This window comes from Suricata suricatta, chromosome 12 (assembly GCF_006229205.1).
Source record: "Suricata suricatta isolate VVHF042 chromosome 12, meerkat_22Aug2017_6uvM2_HiC, whole genome shotgun sequence".
Taxonomy (NCBI): Eukaryota; Metazoa; Chordata; class Mammalia; order Carnivora; family Herpestidae; genus Suricata; species Suricata suricatta.
The window spans coordinates 40,740,605-40,759,925 of NC_043711.1; the positions used below are offsets into that span (position 1 = coordinate 40,740,605).

The 19,321-nt window shown below is 41.5% G+C and overlaps 1 protein-coding gene across 7 annotated transcripts in view; it reads right to left on the reverse strand.

Annotated features, from left to right (window-relative positions):
* TRNT1 (tRNA nucleotidyl transferase 1) overlaps positions 1-19,321 on the reverse strand; it is a 32,834-nt gene that overhangs the window by 963 nt on the left and 12,550 nt on the right. Inside the window, exons 1-8 of one of the 7 annotated variants that reach the window (XM_029918046.1) lie at positions 18,981-19,030; positions 17,750-17,917; positions 12,002-12,195; positions 7,632-7,770; positions 4,333-4,404; positions 3,214-3,340; positions 1,064-1,257; positions 113-366 (exon numbers count right to left, since the gene is read on the reverse strand). In XM_029918046.1, coding sequence (XP_029773906.1) covers positions 113-366; positions 1,064-1,257; positions 3,214-3,340; positions 4,333-4,404; positions 7,632-7,770; positions 12,002-12,195; positions 17,750-17,894 — 1,125 coding nt within the window. In that variant the 5' untranslated portion in view covers positions 17,895-17,917; positions 18,981-19,030. Of the gene's footprint in view, positions 1-112; positions 367-1,063; positions 1,258-3,213; positions 3,341-4,332; positions 4,405-7,631; positions 7,771-12,001; positions 12,196-17,749; positions 17,918-18,479; positions 18,496-18,589; positions 19,031-19,321 lie in introns of those variants that run through there. The other 6 variants (XM_029918047.1, XM_029918045.1, XM_029918044.1 and 3 more) reach the window with 6 other exon arrangements.

Here is a 19,321-nt window from a genome sequence, read left to right on the forward strand (position 1 = left end):
ATCCTAAGGGGTAAATAACAGATATGAAAATTTTCATTTAAAATGCATGAAATCCACAGAACACACTGGGTCTTAGTATTAATTCGTTCTGACCAAGCCTGTATATACTTACATCTATAATGAAGTCTTGATAGGGTTTCAATGGTTCTGAACTATCTGTTGCTTTTACTAAATCTTTTCTGTTTTTGACTATAAATATACCAAGGTTTTTCTCTTCTTTTGAAATCTTCAACCTCAAATCCAATTTTGTGACATCATCCTGTACTTTGAATAATGAGGCCAAGATGGTCATTGGCTTTGGTGAAAAACCTTCAACATTTTTACTGACTTTGTTAAATTCTTCTAAAGTTGCATTAGCAGGTAAGCCTGTGGGGACAAAAACATTTTCCAACTATTTTTATTTTTTATAGTGAATAAATTTAATAAAACACACTCGTGTCCTCAGTCACGGCTGCAGTGTCCTAAGCATCCTGCCTCTAGCTCTCTCTGGTTCACAGTGATGCTCGCCGTCCAGGTAAACCCCTGAGAAACTTGCTCTTCTCTCCTACAATCCCTCCAAGACCTAGAGGAGCCCTAAAACATTAATTTCCAGAGGTGGTAGTGGTGGTGTCAGACTCACAAGGGACACTAATTAGTGACTTCTCACTGACCTACTGTCATATATCACCCACCCCCCACCCTCTATTCAATAGCTGGTGTGGCGAAGCATATACCACTGTTCTTTCTGAACATTATAACAACAGTAATTTCCATATCTGTTACTCTTTAAGTGGCTCACATATATTAATAAACTGAATCAGCCCTTCCTTTAAATAGATGCAATTATTTTCACACCCCTTAGATTCAGCAACTAATGATTAAGGAACTAACCCAAATCACAAAGCTGTATGTGGAAAGCATCACTCAAACCAAGGTCTGACACCAGCGGCCACTGTGTCCCACTTCAGTGCTGTGTCTGAGCTGGGTCCTCCTACCCATGATTTCAAAACTTAACATGCTTCCTTATGAAATTTTAAACCAGGTGTCTCATCAATTTCTCAACTATCCTATACCTGGCTCTTACCTATGTAAGGAGCCACATCAAGTTCATAGATGAGGTTAATCAAATGATTTACATGGTTACCAACAAGGATTTTTTTCAGTTCCACCCAAATTCTCTCCCCTGATATTCCAGCCAAGCCTTTTGCATTTTCTGCAATTGCTTCCAAAGTCTCAGGATCGTGGTCACCAGGCTTGTCTACAATTCTCCCATAAAACCTACAAAGCAAAATTATCAGAGCATGTTACCTCTAATTGGCATATCACTAGAAAAAAATCTAGTTTTTCATTTTACTGGTACTATTCCATACTTCTAATACAAGACAACACAGAATGAGGGACCTTAGAAATCATCTGCTCAATTCTCTTTTTTCCCAGATGACAAAACCTGAGATCCAGTAAAATACAAATAATGTTCTTAAATTAGCAAGAAATAGAACCCTCTGCTCAATCACTGAGACGCTTAGAATGGCCATCAAATGTACTTCCTGGAAGTGGTACCTATCCTGGATGAATAAAACACCATTCTTGGAAGGGCACCCAAACAACAGCAGGATGCCATCAATGGAGCAGTGTACAAAGCATGCCTGTCTGTGCCCATCAATACTTTTTTTTTTTTCTTTTTGAGAGAGAGAGAGAGTCAGGGAGGGACAGAGCAGGAGGCACAGAATCTGAAGCAGGATCCAGGCTCTGAGCTGTCAGCACAGGGCCTGATGTTGAACTCAAACCCAAGAACCATGGGATCATGACCAGAGCGAAAATCAGACACTCAAATGATTAAGCCACCCAAGTGCCCATCAATACTTTTAATGAAGAGTTTCAAATAAGACACATCTAGTTGAACACATTGGAGTGTATTTCTTGTCATCTCAGAAATGGAAACCGTAAAGTACATCTGTATGAACACATCTTTAAAATTCATTATAACGTAGAATGAATGACAGTAACTGGATATCAGCCTGTGTTCTATTATTTGCAAAGAAAGACTCTGCAAATACTGAAATTTAAAGAGCATTTACTCACAAAACATGTAGGTTCTGTTACAGAATATTCCAAATGTGATCCCAACCAGTGAAAAATATTACTACACATAAACTAGCCAGTTAGAATAGTTTTTTAAAAAAATTAAGCAGAACTGGCCTACAACCTAGCTATTCCAAGAGTAGGTATTTATCCAGAGGTGAGGAGTGCTGTTTCGAAGGGCCATGTGCTCCCTGATGTTTACAGCAGCACTATCAACAATAGCCCAAGCATGGAAAAAGCCAAAATGTCCAACTGATGAAAGGATAAAGAAGGTGCGGTATGTATATACAATTCAGTATCACTTGGTGATCAAAAAGAATGAATTCTTGCCATTTACAACATGGATGGAATTAAGAGTGCATTATGTTAAGCAAAATAAGAGAAAAACAAGTATCGTATGACTTCACTCTTACATGGAATGTAAGATACAAAGCAGGTGAACATAAGGGAAGGGAAGCAAAAATAATATAAGAACAGACATAAACCGTGAGACTCTTAAACACAGAACAAACAGGGTTGCTGGAGGGGACGGGCTAAGTGGGCAAGGGGCACTGAGGAGAGCACTTGTTGGGATGAGCAGGAGGTGTTATTTGTACATGATGAATCGCTAAATTCTATTCCTGAAATCATTATTGCACTGTATGTAAATTAACTTGGATTTAAATTTTAAAAATAAAAATTAAAAAATGTCTTTAAAAGGTTAGAGCCAGACTTTAAAAGTCACTTCTATTCACAAAACCATCCAAATGCATTTCATGCTTAGCAAGTTCATCTAAGGGATATCCCATGACCACCTAAAACTGTAAGCCATGTGAAGGCAAAGACATTCACTCTTCACTCCATGTTCAAAGCGCCCACCACAGTGGTTGGCCTGTGGTAAGCACTCAATTATCTATGAAATGAATGAGTAGTTCAGGAAATAAAAACAAAATTGGACATTTGAAAAATGATTTAAAGCTGAATTATATAAAAAACCATTGGAGAATGGAATAAATATCTGTGTTTTGGGAAAGAAAACAGTAAGTAAGTAATCTGTCAGGAACAGACATTTGGGATGTCACCATTTTGTACACTGACCTGTGCCTTTCACATCATCAGAATTGTGCTCTAGGATATTAAAAACTGTTACCATTATTTTTAAAAAATTCTTACCGGAAATATCTTAAAATTCGAAGATAATCTTCTTGTATCCTCTGTTTAGCATGTCCAACAAATCTGACTTTCTTATTTTTTAAATCTTCATAACCGTTGAAATAGTCAAGTAAGGTACCATCAAAACCTATTCATTAAAAAACAAGGGAGAAATAATCATCACTGTTAACAAAAGAACTGAAAAACAATAAGCTAAAAATTATTATGAATAGAAAAAATTAAGTGAAGAGTTACAAAGTTAAAATACAGACATGAATAGCATTCATCCATATCCACTATCAAATGGAATACATAATGGAATAAAAAAAGGCTGCATTTATAACAGCAACTAAAAAGATAATACCCAACAATGAACGAAACAAGAAATATGCCCGGGTGAATTGGCATCGAGACATGTAACAAGCTGATTTTCAAGTAAATGTGGGAGAATAAACAAGAATGGCCAAAATAATCCCGGGGGGGAAATAGCAAAAATAAAATGGAAAAACTTAAATCATAAACCATAGGTAAAATGATTTCTGATCTGGGAATGGGGAAAGCCTTTAAAAATATACAGTTAACCCTTGAACACAGGTTTGAACTGCACAGGTCCACTTATAGGTAGATTTTTTACAGTACTGTAAATTATTTTTCCCTTATTTTCTTAACATTTTTCTCTACCTTGCTTTGTAATAGGAATGCAGTGTTTAACATGTAGAGCATACAAAATTTGTGTTAACTGATTGTTTCTGTTATCAGTAAACCTTCCTATCCACAGTAGGCTCTTAGTGATTGAGTATGGGCGTCGTGGGGGAGTCAGAAGTTAATATGCAGATTTTATACTGCATGGGGGTTTACCAAGAAAATAAAATTAGACACACACACCCCCAACACCAGAACCTTCAAGGAAATAATTCAACCACACAAAAATCAAATGTGCCTGCATGGCAAAAAACCACCATCATGAAAACATACTGAGTAAAATTTTAAGTTAATATAGAGCCAAATACCAAATTTCCATAATATACAAAAAGCTCTTATAAATAATATACCACATATAAATAGAAGAATCAGGTAAAAATATGCTAAGGAAATATTTTTTAAAACCTTAAAAAATGAAGATTTTACAACCTTACTCACAAAATAATATAAATCTTTGAAGTAGCATTTTCCACATTTCTATCACAAGGCAAAGATCCAAGTCTGGCTGCACTGTGAACAAGATTATGGTGAATCAGATCAGGAGACAACTCTTCACCCTTTTAAGCTTCGTGAATTCTGAACCATGTGAACCTAATATCCACTCAAAAAAAGGTAAACAAAAAAAATTCCCACCATTCTTTCATACATAAACAAAAAGAAAAAATAACTTTGATATAAGGCATATAAAACCTCAGGTAGTAGAGTGCCCAATTCATTTAGTCATCCTCATTTCCTAGTTTTAACAATTAAGTCTCCTGTCCCAGGCAAACAGACAGCTGGTCACCCTAGGGACTAAAAAAACAGAGCAAAGACCGGTACCCTTCAACCATCCAAATGGGGAGATAAGTGATCCTCAGAGATGATTTACCTATAGATGCACTTCCACTAGTTGTGAAGAACTACTTGTCAATTTATTTCTTTTGAACTTTAATGCTCTTTGATCATCCTAAAGGCAACAACAGTGGTAATCTCAGACATAACAATTCCCGAACTTGATTTACACAGAATTTTGATATACAGCCAATTTAAAAAGCTCCAAATTCAAAGAAATAACACAAAATGGGGGGGAGGGGGAATAACAGGCAAAAATATTACTACAAAGTAGCAAATACATGTGGCATATCCGTCTCTTATTTCTCTTAGTGAAGAGATGGCTCTCCGCGCTGAGCATGGAAATACTATTGGCCTTTTCACTAAAGGAAAGATCAAAATTGGGAGGCAAAAAATCAAAACAAAAACAAAACAGGATAAGCCAAGTTTGAGAAACAAAAGTAACCAAAAATGGCAAAACTAGGAATGCTTCATCCAGTACGGGTTGAAAAAAGCCTAGATAGAAAAATGAGCTAAAAGTAAAAATTGGTGAGAATGCACACTGATAGGTCTGCACTTTGTTTTTTGCTCTGAGTATCACTTTCAAAATATAAGTCATAAAAATAAGAAATAAAGCAGAGTTGCAAAGAATAATGTAGTGGTTAAGAATGTGACCTCCAGAGCCAGGACACTTACGTTGAAACCCTAATTCTGCAATTTACCAGCTACATGATTTTAAGCAAATGACTGTAGATTAAACAGCAGTATCTGCTTCATAGGGATGCTGGGAAGATTCAGTTTCTGTGATGTGCTCAGAACTGTGCTCGGCACATAACAAGAGCTCAGCAAAGGTACAAGACAGTAGTACAGGGGCACCTGGGTGGTTCCACTGGATAATCGTCCGACTCTTGGTTTCAGCTCAAGTTATGCTCTCAAGGCTGGGGAGTTCAAGCCCTGTATCAGGCTCTGCACTGACAGTGCAGATGGACCCTGCTTGGGATTTTCTTCCTCCTCTCTCTCTCTCAATAAATAAACTTTAAAAAAATAAAAGAAAGAAAGAAAATAGTAGTTCCAATAAGAACAGCTTTACCTTTATAAAACAGGTTACTGAAAAAAGAACATTAACCTCTTTTAGTTAGGTATGTTTAGGAGAAGCTAGTTATAGATTTTATACACTGCACTAAGTCAGAATGAGGTAAAACGAAAGGGGGGTGCCTGGGTGGTTCAGTCGGTTAAGCATACATCTTCAACCCAAGTCATGGTCTTGCACTCCATGAGTTCAAGACCCATGCTGGGCCCTGGGCTGAGCGCTGTGAGCCTGGAGCCTGCTTCAGATTCTGTGTCTCCCTCTCTCTCCATCTCCCCAACCATACTCTATCTCTGTCTCTCAAAAACGAATAAATGTTAAAAAAAAAAAAAAGGAATGAACACCTAGAGTTTGATCACATAATAGAAAACATGCCCCAACTGGGCTCTGTCTGCTCATGAAGCACCTAGGCTGTAGAAACCCAAGCTCCAACGATGGCAGTCTGTGATTTGAGCAAATTTATTTAACTTTTCAGTCTGTTTCCTCATAAAATGGAATTTTTTTTTAATTTTTTTTTGTTTTATTTATTTTTGATACTGAGAGAGACAGAGCATGAGAGGGGGAGGGGCAGAGAGACGAGGAGACACAGAACTGGAAGCAGGCTCCAGGCTCTGAGCTAGCCGCCAGCACAGAGCCCGATGTGGGGCTCGAACCCACGACCGTGAGATCTGACCTGAGCCAAAGCCAGAGGCTTAACCGACTGAGCCACCCAGACGCCCCTCAAATGGATTTTATACTCAATGAAGTTTTTCTGACAGTTAAACGAGATTAAGTATACCAAGTGACCCAGAACCTAGCAGGCACTCTAAAGATATCATTTTTAATGTAATTATCAGGAGATTCCCACCCCCACCCCCCACCCCCGTCTCCATCCCAAGAAGCAAATCCTGTTACAGGCTCTCTCCACTATTTGAAAGTTCTGGCCACACTGCCCTTACAAAACACCTAGTCTGATCACTGTTTTCACTAACTGAAAGAAATCTGGAAAAGAGTTTTCATTTTGATGAAACAGTAACTGCTTCCTCACCTTACACCATTTCAACTTAAAAAAGGTGACTCCCAATACTTTCGGACAGCCAGGAAACCTTTACTTGATCCTTTCACTATTACTGCTGCCACAACTAGGTTATGAAAAGTGGATGCTTCCTCTCTTTTTTCTAATTCAAAGTTTTAAACACAAAGGGCTTGCCTAAAATTTAAAGTACAAAAAATAATGCTTCAATTAAGCACTAACTTAAGTCACCTTTTATGAGTCTCATTAACACAAAAATCAAGATGAGCTGATAAACAGGTTTTCTCTTGCATGACAACTCTGATTCTAGATGATTCCTAAATTGCAATGCCATGAAAGACTGTGACATTGTGCCTAGACACAGCAAGAGAGACTGCTGAAGTCCCTTACCAGTATGCACCCCGGGCACCAGAAGAGGAAAGAAGAGCTAGTGTGGGAACGCACGGAAGACCGCAGTGGAGAGTAACATGCGGGATGGATGTGGGTGCGTTTTTCTTACCTGAAATGTTAACTGTTTCTAGATATAATTAGTAAGTGAACACTGAATGTGTACATGTGCCAGTCACTGTTCTAAGGACTTATTCCTTTAATCCTCACAAGGGCCTTACAAAGGAAGCTAATACTAACCTCCTCCTCTTATAGCTAATGAGTCGTGGAGTCAGAATTTGAACCTGGGACTTCTGGCTCCAGGGTCATCTTTTCAGCCATATGCTACACTGTCTCTCAGATGAAACTAATGCAACTTCTCAGCTTGGAAGACATTTCCAGAATTCCAGAAAAGGCAGCTTTCAGACAGACTGGCATAAAACATTATCTCCAGATTATTACCTAAAAACATAGAATTTATAGTCAGATCTCTGCGTTCAGCATCTTTCTGCCAATCAGTTGTGAATTCTACCTCAGCGTGTCTTCCATCAGTGACAACATCAATCCGCAGTGTAGTAATTTCAAAATTTTCTTCATGAAGCTGTAATGAAACGGTTTTTCAAATTAGTTTTTAGGACACTGGATGCATTGAAAAAAATGAGTCCCGACACATGTATCTTTTCATAGTCACCTACTGCACGTGTATCTTGAAACAGAAAGACAACCACAATATTCAAAGACAGATCCAAAGAATATTTTTAAAAAATAAATGCATCTTAATTTAAAAAGATGAGCTTGGGGGGCGCCTGGGTGGCTCAGTCGGTTAAGCCTCCGGCTTCGGCTCAGGTCAGATCTCGCGTTCGTGTGTTCGAGCCCCACGTCAGGCTCTGTGCTGACAGGTAGCTCAGAGCCTGGAGCCTGCTTCAGATTCTGTGTCTCCTTCTCTCTCTGCCCCTCCCCCTCTCATGCTCTGTCTATCAAAAATAAAGAAAACATTAAAAAAATTTTAATTAAAAAAAAGATGAGTTTGGGGCACTTAGGTGACTCAGTCAGCTAAGTGTCCAACTCTTGATATCGGCTCAGGTCATGATCTCATGGTTTGTGAGATCGAGCACCACACTGGGCTCTGCACTGACAGCACACACAGAGCCCGCTTGGGATTCTCTGTCTCTGCTGTCCCCCTTTCTAAAAAGTAAGGAAATAAACTTAAAAAAAAAAGAGGGGGAGCCCAATATTAAAAAAAAAATGACAACTCTAACAAATGTTGCGGCAGAGAAGTAAGGAGGCCTTTAAAACAATATATTCTAGTTCTTCAATATCAAATCAGGCTACTCTGAAATATTTTTTAATAATGCTGGTTTACAAAGAGCTGATTATCAATTTACTGCATATATACCACTGAGCAAAGGACTGACAGAGGAAAATATTCAAACCCTTAACACATCCTGCAACTCTTTTACTGGTCATCAATGAAGTTGAAATAAAGGGCTACCTATGTCAGAGGAAGAGAGATTACCTCCAGCTGGGAAAAGCTGGGGAAATCAATATGACCCTCATAGAGCTTCAAGACACACCGACGTGTGAGCTGAGCCTAAGTAGGATCTGCACGTGCACAGGTGGGAATAACATTTCAAAGGAAGAGAAAAGATGACCCACGTCCAGTGGAGAGAAAGAGGGATATTATGTGTACAAAAAAGTATAGCTGACAAACAGCATGTTAGCACTGAGGGGTAGACAACAAAGCGTTTTGCGTGCCATGCAGGAATCTGGAATCTCTTCATTAAGATCTAAAAACTACTAATGATCATTGCAAGTCTGTTCTGGAATTCCTCTCAATCTCATTTCTTTTCTTGAAACAACTTAGTTCTAGAACTCAAGAATTTAAGGCACAAGTTTTCTCTAAAGACGAGTGGTATGTAAAGGGTCTGAAATATGAAGACAGAGATGCCTGAATGGCTCAGTCGATTAAGTGTTCAACTTTGGCTCAGGTCATGATCTTGCGCGTGGTTCATGGGTTCAAGCCCTGCGTCAGGATCTGTGCTGACAGCTCAGAGCCTGGAGCCTACTTCAGATTCTGCCCCATTCATGCCCTCTCTCAAAAATAAACATTAAAAAAAATTTTTTAAAGAAAGATGAAGACTGTGAAAATCACTGTAAGAAACAGATCCCAGGAATGCCTACCCTACTCAGGCAAAGAACCAGAGAGTAACTCATTAGAAAGGCTGACCTAAAAATAGTTACACCTTGGGACATCTGATGTAGAAAACAGTGGGAGTGAAGCACCACAATGAAAACAAGATGGAGTGAAAAAAATCAACATGACCCTCATTCCCTTTTCCCACTTGGTTTTCAAAATGCTAATAGCCAGACTTACTCTGGAATAAGGAACAGACCTACTTACATGGACACTGATGTTCCCACAACTAACTGGCTGACATTTCCCACACAAACCTACAGTAAAGCTCTCAAGTCACTTTACAAACACTAGAGGATTATATAAACGTTAAAGAAAAGAACCAAATCCACATTCAAGGAAAGCCAACAAGACAGAACAAGCTCAGAGGAAAGAGAGACATTGTCCAAGTAACTAGTAATTGGTATCCTAAAAGAAGATACTACATCTAAAACAAGAAAAGGAAGTTTACAGAAGAAGAAAGACCTCTTAAAATTTTTTAAATAGCACAAGTTGCAAATATTAACAGAAAAACTGGATGATCAAGTTAAGGCCATCTCCTGGAAAGATAAAGATAGGAGAATATAAATTAGGAGACGAAGGTACAGACAGAAGATCAGTCCCCGTGGTCCAATATCCAACATCACAGGCGTTTCCAAAGCTGAGGACACCGAACCAAGGGGATGGAAGTAGGAGAGGAATACAAGACGGCCACCGAGTGTCCTCACACAACACATCCAACCAAGCACAGCATCTTGGAACTACAAACACGTGATAAAAAGATTAGAAAGGTTTTAGGAGGGACAAAAAATCTGGTCTCAAAGAAAAGACAAACGTGAATGAGCTCAGACTTCCCAGTGGCAACACTGGCAGGCAGAAAACAAAGTCTTCACTTTTCTGAGTGAAAATGATTGCCAGCCTCAAATTCCACAACCAGGAAAACTATCAAACCAGTGTGAAGGTAAAATAAAAATATTTTCAGACATGTAAGGCTTTTTGGTTTCAGACTATTAAAATGGGAGCAAAAATCAGGTCCCCTGGGTGGCTCAATCTGGTAAGCATCCAACTTCAGCTCAGGTCATGATCTCACAGTTCATGAGTTGGAGTCCTGCGTCAGACTCTGTGCTGACAGCTCAGAGCCTACAGCCTGCTTTGGATTCTGTGTCTCCCTCGCTCTCAAGCGCTGGCTTGCTCGCTCTCTCTCAAAAATAAACATTTCTCAGGGCGCCTGGGTGGCTCAGTCGGTTAAGCCTCCGGCTTCGGCTCAGGTCAGATCTCACGTTCGTGGGTTCGAGCCCCGCGTCGGGCTCTGTGCTGACAGCTGGCTCAGAGCCTGGAGCCTGCTTCCGGTTCTGTGTCTCCTTCTCTCTCTGCCCCTCCCCCCCTCATGCTCTGTCTCTCTCTGTATCAAAAATAAATAATAAATAAAACATTAAAAAAATAAATAAATAAATAAACATTTCTTAAATGACAGCAAAACCAAGAAAAAATACCACATAGGTCTCAGGACCAAGGCAGTCTAGTAAGAAGGAGACCGGGAAATTCCCAGAATCTGGTACAGGGAAATCTCAGGATGAGGATGAGAAGCCAGCCCAGAACATACAGACGAGAAAAGAGGTAACGCGCCAGGTGAGGGGGCTCAAAACAAGGGAACTGAAACTTGTCGGGTTTACTCTACTAAGAATCTTACAGAGTATAGGAATGAATCAGTGAGACACAGAAAGCTGCATCAAAGAAAAATGCTATTAAGTGCAGGGAAAACCAAACTCACCCAAGAACGGTAGTCACAGTGCACTTCTCAATCCAGCTGTAAGCCACAGTGATAAACATAAACACTGAATATGAATTCAACCAGACTGACGGCGCACGTACACCGAGAAGACGAGGAGAACCGTGCTGCTGCAAGAAGGCTGGGCCGCCCTCCCGTGCACAGGTCAGCGGACATCTCACAACTGGGAAATTCGAAACACACACAAGCACTGAGGCACAGAAAGGTCTTTTTCACAACTGTGGGGCTAACAGTAAGTACGTAACAACTAGTCACAGCAGAGGAGGCTATAGCGAAGGGGGATGCAGGGTTTAACAGGGAGATAGAGAATGAAATTTTTTTTTAATGTTTATTTATTTTTGAGAGAGAGAGAGAGAGAGAGAGAGAAAGAGAGCGCGAGCAGGGCAGGGGGCAGAGAGAGAGAGGGAGAGAGAAATCCCAAGACCGTGATGTGGGGCTACAACCCACAAACTGCAAGATCATGACCTGGGCTGAAACCAAGAGTAGGACGCAAGACACTTAACCCACTGAGCCACCCAGGTGCCATACATTTTTTAGTTTCTTGCTACTTAATTTTTTTTAACCTAGAAAAAAAATTATAAAAATTTTACAAGTTAAGAGAAAGGCAGGGGCACCTGGGTGGCTCAGTCAGTTACGTGTCCGACATGGGCTCAGGTCATGAACTCGGAGTCCGTGGGTTTGAGACCTGTGCGGGCTCTGTGCTGACAGCTCAGAGCCTGGAGCCTGCTTCAGATTCTGTGTCTCCCTGTCTCTCTGCCCCGTCCCGCGGCTTGCACTCTGTCTCTCGCTGTTTCTCAAAAATAAACATTAAAAAAAATTTTTTTTAATTAAAAGAAAGGCAATGCGATCGCTTTCAAAACCTGCACTCACCCTGGCAGTGATTGTGCCGTGCTTCTCCCCCTTGTTGTTGATCATGCGAACGCCGGCAGACTGAAACATCTCCTTCATCTGAGCGGGGGTAGCGGTGGTAGCAAAATCCACATCTTGAGGCTTTATTCCACTTAATAAATCCCTCACCGCTCCTCCTGCTATTCTTAATTCATGATTTTCTTTCACAAATAATTCTGAGAGGAGAAAGAATGTTTTTTACTTTAATGTGTTTAATTACAAAAGTACAAAGTTTTTCCAGTCTATTAGAAGCAGCAGAGATTATTTAACTGAACCTTTTCAGGTAAAAAATTAGGGGAACGTGGCTGACAAAGATGAAGTGACTTACCTATAGTAGAATGCCTGTCCCAACCATGAGAGCAGGGAACTTACCAGAAATTTTTTTGGCTGATTTGGAAGATAATTCAGAATTCCACAATACCCCCAAACGTCACCGATATAAATTTGAATTACAACCAAAATGTAAAGCAATAACTCTGCTTTTTCTCCAGGTTTATGTACCTATTTCAGAATTGTGAGGTGTTCTTAAACATATTTCTGTGTACTGATGGTGAAACTGTAGGTTCAGGCAAGAAACTCTGAAACTATCAAACAACATTAGTCACCACACCAAGTATGATAATGTTACAGCGAAGAATCTGCCAAGAAAAGTGAACTTTATTTCTGCTCCTGAGTGTTCTAGAAAAGCCATATGAACACTGACTACTGTAAGGGCCTCAGTACAGGAGACCTAGAACAGACAAGTCTACTGTAATTACATATATGACTAAAGGGCATCATACAAGTACCAAGTGAGGATGACACCAGAAAAGGGCAGGATACGACCCCCTAAGCCTTGGTACTGACACGGGCTGGCCTGGCACCCACAGCTGGGCCCCAGCGCTCTCCTGTTGGACGTGAACAATCCCAGATGACGTCCACATCAGACACAAGGCCACTCGGGGATCATGATGAATCAGTTAACACAAGCCAACTAGTAGTCATGTCAGAACACAGAAGAGACACAAACACTGTCAAAGACACCACCTTATGAGAATTAATATGTGGCTGCTCCTTATTTACCCATCGGTTAACAGAGCATAGCGTGGGCTCTCACCTACTTAAGACTCAAGATACCTATCACAGATTTATCCTTGCTGCCTGATACCACCTAACCCACGGCAAGCTCACTTCTTAGCACCCACCCCAAAACATGATACAAACACAAATCCTACAAGAAGTCCTTTCTAAAAACCTTTTGCCGAGATACTCCAAGGTTGTCCTCGGTCAGTGTTCTCCCTCACTGCAAGGAGTAACAACTCACCTGGCGTGCTCCTTGTGGCTCTGGCTGGTGGACACCATCACTGTATTTAGCACTGAGTTAAATGCGTCCGTTCTGGCGTCCCTAATCACAACCCGGCATGTTAACCTCCCCCCCTACCCCTGATCTGTTCTTGCTCCTCCTCTTCCTCTACCTGACCTTCCCAAACCTCCCACTCCTCTCTGCACACTATCTAAAATGATCTGCTACCAGTAACAAATGCCCCCTCCGCCTGCGAGGCCTCACCTTAAAAGCTCTCCCAGAGCTGAGTCCTTCCCAAGAGTATGTGTTCATCTGCGTTCACTCCACATTTCTTATCAAGACCCACTATTTGTCCCTATTAAGGGTTCCTTAATATGGGGCTCATGCATCCCTTAAAATAAAATATAAAAACCATGTATGTCTGTCCAGTTTTCATGAGATTTATAGAGGTCCAGGACCCAAAAAGTTAGGGACTGCCAAACTATTTCTGGACACCACCCCCATTTCTCCCTAGTTCAGAGTCTGTTTAATCTCCTTCCTGAACAAGAGAGCTACACCAGTCCCCTTAAATCCAGCTTCCACAGGCTGGACATAGGGCTCTAAGTCACTAACTTGATTAAGCTATGCCACTGTTCCTCCGACCAGCCCCGGCACAAGGTAGGCTTTTCATCAGTACACTACACACAGGCCTCCTGCCCCAGTTCTGTCTCCTCCCTCACTAGTCTCTGCATCACCCTTTACATCCACCAAACTCTCCTGGTAGCTTCCCTCGAACTTTGCTCCTACGGATCACTTCACCCAAACATCTAGCTGAGCAGCTGGCCATGAAATGCCTTGGTGCAAAACCCACACCAAGAAAGGCATTTTGCATGCCAGTTACTCATATTTAAAATGAAATTTCACAAAATACATACCATACAATCTCATCTATTCTATCCGCTTTTCCTGTTGTGTTTTGTTTTTTTTTTTAATGCTGGTCATGACCACTAAACCGACTTTATGGTTCACTAATGGGTACCATCCAGGGTGGGGTAAAAACACTGATCTAGCTCATCTTTATCCTGACTCATCTTTTGATTCAGTTTAGAAAGCTCTCGTGATGGTAGAGTTAAGTGAATTTCTTCTAAGCTACTAGAGTAACCTAATTTTATGTGTACTAATTATACTAAAATTTCCTGTTTATTCTCAGGGTAGAAAACCCGTATTGCTCATCTTTACACCAACTTAGCTCACAAAAGAACTTAACTGTGATACCCTATGTTCAAAAAGAATTTTTTAAATAAGCCAGAGTGGCCTCGCTGAAAAGTGTATTCTTTAAAGGTTTTCCTCCTTCAAATTAATACAGTAAGAAACCATTTTGAAACCCAAAATGAGGTTTTACTTTCATGTGAACCTACTTTAACAGGATGAAGAAGATCAAGCCGGAATATAAGATAGCCTGTTTTAAGATTTTCATGCTGGCTCCACTAAAATAAAAATTTAAGTTCAACATCACCTAATGAATTAACTGCATGACAGAAAGAGATCTAGAATTCAAAGTAATGTACTCATCATTTTGATTAGCTGTATGAAAATAGATAACTATTTCCAAAAAATTCACAATTCTAACATAATACAATTGAGAAAGGTGTACAAAGGCATATGTATGTACCTGTGTGGAAGAGTCATAAAAACTATAAGAAAAGCAATGATTTTCTACGGACCTAAAAGAGTATGGATTCTCAGGCTTACACACTCCTGTTTTCCTCAACTACTGCTATCTTCAATCTTACAGAAATCCGCATTCCAACAAATTTTATCAACTACATACTCAGTGAAATACCTAATGCAACTAAATTTAATTGTAAATTTAAGCCTGAGACTCAAGAAATGCATAATCTCATTCCAAAGCTATTAATTTGCTTCAACTGCCACATCTTATAGTGATTTTTATTTATCGTTAACAATACAAAAGACCGTGACACTATGTGTCAGAAAACTTTTATGTGTGTGTATTGTTTTAATTTTAACTTTCAACCAAAATTTCAGTAACTTCTGCCCTTTATGTTTTGAATTTGAGTTCAGGAGGCTGGGGGTACAAGAGGTGAGTGGAAGTGTAAGAGCACTCCATGGCATGACTACACACCACCAATAGTTCCCACGAGGCCCAAACTTCAAGAGTGATCGGGTGTTCCTACTGTCCCAAATGTTACTTTGATGGTTTTATGACATCACATACCTAAGCAGCTAAAAGCTAACCGCTGAGTACCAATGCTCAGCAAAGCCAAGTGGCCAAAGAATCTCTGGCTTGTCCACTAACCATGTAACTTAGGCAAAAATCACTATGTTATGTCCCTAACATGCCTCTACAGTGTTGTCCTCAAGCAAAAGGAAAAATAAATTACATGACATAAACTGACAAATTATAAAGTCTTATATAGTGTACAGGTAATCCACTATGCTAATTTCCCGAATTCTTACTTACTGGAAACTAATTTCACATGTGGCAAAGCAGCTATTAAGATCTGAGAACTGGTACAGAATCCACCTGCACAGTATCGCCACACAATAGCCATCATTAGTGCGTGTGTTTTTGAGTGTTGTTTTCATGCAGAACATGATATGTTACCAGGACACCCCGGTCTTTAGAAAGTAGCAAAATCCAAAACCAATTATTTGATTTTCTAACTGACGAGCTTTGCACTAAAAGATTCCATTCTGGCTACATCCACTATAGCCTAAAAATGTCAACTCTAGAAACTGTCCTTGCTCCCGTCTGCCAGTCTTTCAAGGACAAGACCCTGTGTGTAAAACCACCCTGTTTAGTTTCTAAATCCTTAAGATTTCACCTCTCGAAGTGGAGACAATTCAGCTCTTGAGGTAAGGGTTAGTAAGCCAAATGAAATTGTTAACAGATGTTCAGGAACCTATAGCAATCAATATCCAGAGCAGGACCTGAAACAGGCCACCGACAGTTAATTACCCACATCCAAGCATCTGACACCTTTCTTCCTCTTGCAACTGAACATGGGAAGATCAGGAGCCGGGAAAGGCATATGAAGAACAAGCTTGAATCCAACTCAGATCTGGAGCTTCTAAACTTGTTCAAAGAGTAGGCACATGTGGTTCAAGTACTGAACTGAGTACCTGAAATGTGGTGAGTCTGAATTAAGGTCGGTATGTGCTAACCACCAGATTTCAGAGACTTGTTAAAGGAAGGATGTGGCATGCCTCCTTAAACATTTTTGCACGAATTTTATATTAAAATCAGGGTTATCTTAGAGTTGACAAAATGAAATGATGTACTAGAATAATTTTTATTTTATTATTTATTTTATTATTTACTAATTATATAAATTATTAATTTCACCCATTTCTTTTTACCTTTAATGTGGTTACTTTACACCGCACGTGTGACTGATACTTCTATTGCACTGGGAGCTTCTAGCATTGTTCACTTTAATTAAGACTCACAGTGAAATATCAGCTTTAGGCCCTTGACTTTAAGACCACGTGAAGACTCTCTATGAATCAACAAGTTCTGGACCAGTGACCTCGGACATCCATCTAAAAAATCATCTAATTTCAAGAATAGGAAAGTAGCTTTGAGAATAAATTAATACAAAGAATGAATATAATGCCATGGCTCCTCCACCTTTTGTGCATCAGAATTGAGAGAGTGGACTTCTTATAAAAATTTAGAGATGCCCATCCTCCCCAGAGACTCCAGTTCAGCGGGTCAGGGTAGGACCACAGCATCTGCAGATCTTAAAAGCTTCCCCAGTGAATCTAATGGACAGCCAGGGTTGCCAACCACTATGTCACATACCTTAATGGATTTCTTAAGGACCACTAAAACACCAGAGGCTTTGACATGCAGCTGTGTGGCCGCTTCAGCAACAGCAGAGCTGATACGGAGGGACCAAGGTAAGGAATGAGAAAACTGTGACAAGCAACGGAAGCTGCTGTAATCAAGCACTTAGCTAAAGTCACTTCCTGTGCTCCTTCCAGGTGAGTTCTGCATGTGCACAGAGGGGACTCCTACTTCCTTCTGCCTTCTCTCCAAAAGCACTTACACTGAGGAAGGAAATGCAGCTTGGTGGTTACAAGCTGGGTTCTGAAAACAGACTGCACAAGTTCACAATTCAGCTCCCCAGTTATTATAAAAACGCGGGCACGTTCCTAAGCCTGTTTCCTCATCCACAAAACAAAATATATCTACTCATTAAGTTAGTAAGAGGAATCCTGTAATGTACGTACTTAGTATAATATACAGAAAAGCCATGCATTGTAACTGAAGTCACCGCTGGACTCTTACAATTTGGCTACAGTTTTGGATTCCCCACGATAAACTTTTCTTGCGTTAGGTCAACAGCAAAAAAACCCCTGAGTATTGGCTAAGAAACATTAACCCTATGCTTCTCTAATTACGTGGTCTTCCAAAGCAAGAAAGCATCCTAATCTCTCACCTGCCAGGCTCTTCAATCCTGCCGTGAACAGCGACTGGAATTCTGGAGACTGCAACTTCATTGTAAACAGACAGCGCTTCAAAAGGCACAGCCTGTTCCTACAGCTCAGTAGTGGCCTGCGCCAGGGATTCAGGCACCTCAGCATCTGGGGACAAAGTCACCAGACATCTAGGAGACAAACATGCATGCACTGTAATGAAATGTACAAGTCACGGAAAACAAAGGGATCTATTGCAATTTTATTTAACAACTGAGAGACTCTCATCCCCTGTCCAGATGAAAAAACTGAAAAACGTGGCAATGCGAGGGACAGTCACCTATAACGAGGTCTATGCTTGTAGCTGTCCACTGTTGTTCTCCTGAAGCACTTACTGCTATGCTCTCGGGTTCACAGTTTACTGCTACGCTACCCTCTGGAGAGGTGGGTTTTGGTTAAAGCTTGAGGGGATCGGTCTAAGGACAGTGGCTGCAGAAAATGCGAACACTTGCAGGAACAGTTGGCCTCTTCCAAAACATGGGACAGTCACTTATGTTTATCACTGTATTTCCCCACCTGGCCCAGAGATTTATGACCCAGGGATATATCCTACGCATTAAAAAACATGTTTTCCCAAGACTTGTCTTTGCTGCCCACTTTTTCCGCATTCACCATTCCTTCCCATTATGCCAGCTCCGGAGTCCCACCCACATCCTGTTTTCCATGCAAAGTGGGCCTCTTTGAGGGACCCACAGGATTCCAAGTGACTTTGAAGAAAATCACTGAAGAACCATTCCTTTCCTTGGGAAGCAGGTTTCAAAAAGCGGCGTCTCCCACCAGGAGGTAAGGCGAATTCCCCTCACCTAAAACACGTGGGGGAGAAAAACAGTCTCCTTCCAACTCCGCCTCAAATCAGAAAAAGCCGGTGAAGACCCTGACCCTGAAGTGGCAGGTCCCGTCCCCCACACCAGGTGCCGGACCGAAAGCTTAGTGAGACCCTCCGCGGCCCGGCCGCGAGGGCGGGAAAGTTCCCGGGGAAGCCCAGTGAGTAAGCCTGCAGTCACTGGGACGTGGCAGGGACGCGGCCGCACCACCTCCACGCTGGGCTCTGTTCCGCGGTGCAGAGGAGCCGTCTCACCACCTCACGGTCGCCCCAGGTGACCCTGCGGGGGGGACGGCCAGCCGCTGCAGTCGCCCAGTTTCCCGCAGCAGGCGGCCGCACGCCTGCCGCACGCACCCCGCGGGTCCGCTCACCAGCCCCGCCGCCGTCGTGATCGCTGCTCCGCGCACTTCCGGACCGCGTGCGCCGTGACGTCACCGCCGCGCGCCGGTCGGCGGTGAACGGAGAATCGCTGCAGGGCGAGGGCGGGGCCCAGCCTGCTCTCTCTGCCCCTCCCGCCTCCCTCTGGCGCTGCCAGTGCGTGAGCGCCGTTTTCCCGCGGCTCGAAACTCAGCGCCCGCCCGGACAGTGCTGCGGGGGTCTTGAGTGTCGACGGTCTGTTGTTTACTTCAATTACGTCTCCCCACACCTTTCTCTTTCCCTGAGGTGGCCAAACGTCCATCTGCGTTTCATGGCTGTGGCCTTGGACAAGTGT